A 1,589-nucleotide genomic window follows, 5' to 3' on the forward strand; every position below is an offset into this window, starting at 1 on the left:
GTGTTTATTGAGCGAAAACACCTAAAGCTCCACGAGGCTCCGGCAGGGGATAGTGGCAAACCCTGCTGTACTCTTTCACCACAACTTTCTCTCACTCTTTCTTCCTGTTTCTGTTGTGCCTGTAATTCAAAGGGTCAGCCTTGTCGCACTGTTTCACGCTGAATATACCCGATAACTATGTTAAGGGTGCACGTGTCTGTGGAGTGCTCAGCCACTTGCGCGTTAATTTCACGAGCAGGCTGTTCTGTTGATTGGATCAACTGGAACCCTCGACGTCGTAAGCGACGGAGTGCCAACAGCAAAAAAATTTGAAACAAAGACTATATGCAAAGCCTCTCTCTAGAAATATTGTAAATGAATAATTGTTGTCTTGTTAGATATAAAATATATGAAGAATATTTTCTTGTTGCAGGTGCTTACAAGACTTATTGCTTCCAGTTGTCCTTTTGTCTACTGGTTTTCAGCATATGTTATTAGTATAAACACGCAAGGCGTCTCAGCAGATGAAGAAAGTGTCACCTTGAAAAAAAATAGATTTTGTGGAATTACGCAAGAAATTCTAACAAATAAATCCAATGATATTTCAAGACTTATAATCTTTTACTATCTTTCATATTGCTTCATTGGAACTATAGCTTTCTCAAATTTTTTACCCTGGACATAGGATTTTCAGCTGTGCTCATTGAAATACTAAATATTATAATGATATAAATTAAATATTTACATGTCTATATGTACTCTGAACCAATGAAATGTAAAAAAAGAAAAATGTTAAAAAATTCCATAAAAATTGGTCTTTCATTTTCAGTTGTTATTAACATTGGTGTCAAATTTTGGCACAAGGCCAGCAATTTCGTTGGAGGGGCTAAGTTGGCTACTGGTACTTATTTTATTAACCCTGAAAGGACAAAAGGCAAAGTCAACCACTGCAGAATTTGAACTCAGAAGATAAAGACAGATGAAATGCCGGCAAACCTGATGTGATAACAATTCTGCCAGCTCACTGCCTTTAAATTATTGTTAATAATGTAATTAAAAAAAGTATACAAATGTGATGGTGTGCATTTGATCAAATTTTGGACTGGTTTAGAAAACACAAATACTGACTTGTTATAAAGTCAAGACATTTTATCTATTTCAAATAAAATTTCATTAATTTTTCAAATTACATTTTGTTAATTTTATACTCCCAGCTTGAAGTATCTCTTTTCTCTTTTCTCTCTTTTAATTGTTTCAGTCATTTGACTGTGGCCATGCTGGAGCACCGCCTTTAGTCGAGCAAATCGACCCCAGGACTTATTCTTTGTAAGCCTAGTACTTATTCTATCAGTCTCTTTTGCCGAACCGCTAAGTTACGAGAATGTAAATACACCAGCATCGGTTGTCAAGCGATGGTGGGGGGACAGACACACAAACATATACACACACATACATATATACATATATACGACGGGCTTCTTTCAGTTTCCATCTACCAAATCCACTCACAAGGCTTTGGTCGGCCCAAGGCTATAGTAGAAGACACTTGCCCAAGGTGCCACGCAGTGGGACTGAACCCAGAACCATATGGTTCGTAAGCAAGCTACTTA

General features: G+C 37.1%; 1 protein-coding gene across 1 annotated transcript in view; it reads left to right on the forward strand.

The window, feature by feature from the left end:
- The window catches only part of LOC106868580 (GPI mannosyltransferase 2), a 13,319-nt gene extending 12,154 nt beyond the window's left edge, over positions 1 to 1,165 (forward strand). Inside the window, exon 3 of the mRNA XM_014913908.2 lies at positions 413 to 1,165. Coding sequence (XP_014769394.1) covers positions 413 to 664 — 252 coding nt within the window. The 3' untranslated portion in view covers positions 665 to 1,165. The remainder of the gene's footprint in view (positions 1 to 412) is intronic.
- Positions 1,166 to 1,589: the final 424 nt, after the last annotated feature.

This window comes from Octopus bimaculoides, chromosome 5, assembly GCF_001194135.2.
Source record: "Octopus bimaculoides isolate UCB-OBI-ISO-001 chromosome 5, ASM119413v2, whole genome shotgun sequence".
In the NCBI taxonomy this organism is placed as follows: domain Eukaryota; kingdom Metazoa; phylum Mollusca; class Cephalopoda; order Octopoda; family Octopodidae; genus Octopus; species Octopus bimaculoides.